This window comes from Lottia gigantea (genome assembly GCF_000327385.1).
Source record: "Lottia gigantea unplaced genomic scaffold LOTGIsca_9863, whole genome shotgun sequence".
NCBI lineage: Eukaryota > Metazoa > Mollusca > Gastropoda > Lottiidae > Lottia > Lottia gigantea.
The window spans coordinates 532-1403 of NW_008711177.1; the positions used below are offsets into that span (position 1 = coordinate 532).

Sequence of the window (872 nt, forward strand, 5' to 3'; positions counted from 1 at the left end):
AGTATTTTTTAAAAATCATCTTTTCCCACCAGGGTCTTTTTTCACCAAGTTGTGGGGTGATTTTGCACAACCTTTATTCCATTTGATGTGGCCTTTTTAATGGTTTTAGCCCAATTTTCATTTGATTACAAATAATCATAATTGTTTTATTCTCTTGTAGTGATGATACAGTGCCCCTAATTCTCACTTTAACTTAAATTATAAAATGCCAAGACTATATAAACGAAAGTTAGGATCTCGAAGATATCGGGATTATACAGCTGAAAAACTTGAAGCTGCAATTGAAGATGTTCGAAATGGAATATCATATAGACAGGCTGGGGAAGCCCATGGAATTCCTTTCAGAACGTTGAAAAATAAAATAGATAAAAAGCATACAAAAAGAGCTGGCGGTCAAACTATATTTTCCGAAGAGGAAGAACTGCAATTAGTAAAATCTTTAAAAGTTTGTGCAGAGTGGGGTCAGCCTATAACTACTCTTGAGATCCGCATGATAGCCAAACGGATGTTGTCCCTTCAGGGCAGAGTGATCAAGCAATTCCCAAATAATATACCAGGTTGTGATTGGGTTGCAAGCTTCATCAGCAGGCATAAAGCTGATATTAGACTAAGGTCAGCTGCAAACATAAAAAGGTCCAGAGCTGAAAAGACAAAGTGTGAAATGACTAATTATTTTGATAATCTTAAATTATCTTTGAAAGATATTCCCAATACCTGCATTATCAATTATGATGAAACGAATCTTGGGGATGATCCGGGAAAAAAGAAATTTATTTTCAAAAGGGGATGTAAGTATCCTGAAAATATAATGAATTACACTAAGGGCAGCACATCAATTATGTTTGCTGGAACAGCAAGCGGATATGTTTTCC

The 872-nt window shown here is 35.4% G+C and overlaps 1 protein-coding gene across 1 annotated transcript; it reads left to right on the forward strand.

Moving 5' to 3' along the window:
- Nucleotides 1-205: 205 nt before the first annotated feature.
- Nucleotides 206-788, forward strand: LOTGIDRAFT_176987 (hypothetical protein; the record flags this gene model as incomplete). The annotated part of the gene is made up of 1 exon (XM_009069093.1): nucleotides 206-788. A coding segment is annotated over one exon (583 nt), but the record flags the coding sequence as incomplete, so codon positions are not given.
- Nucleotides 789-872: the final 84 nt, after the last annotated feature.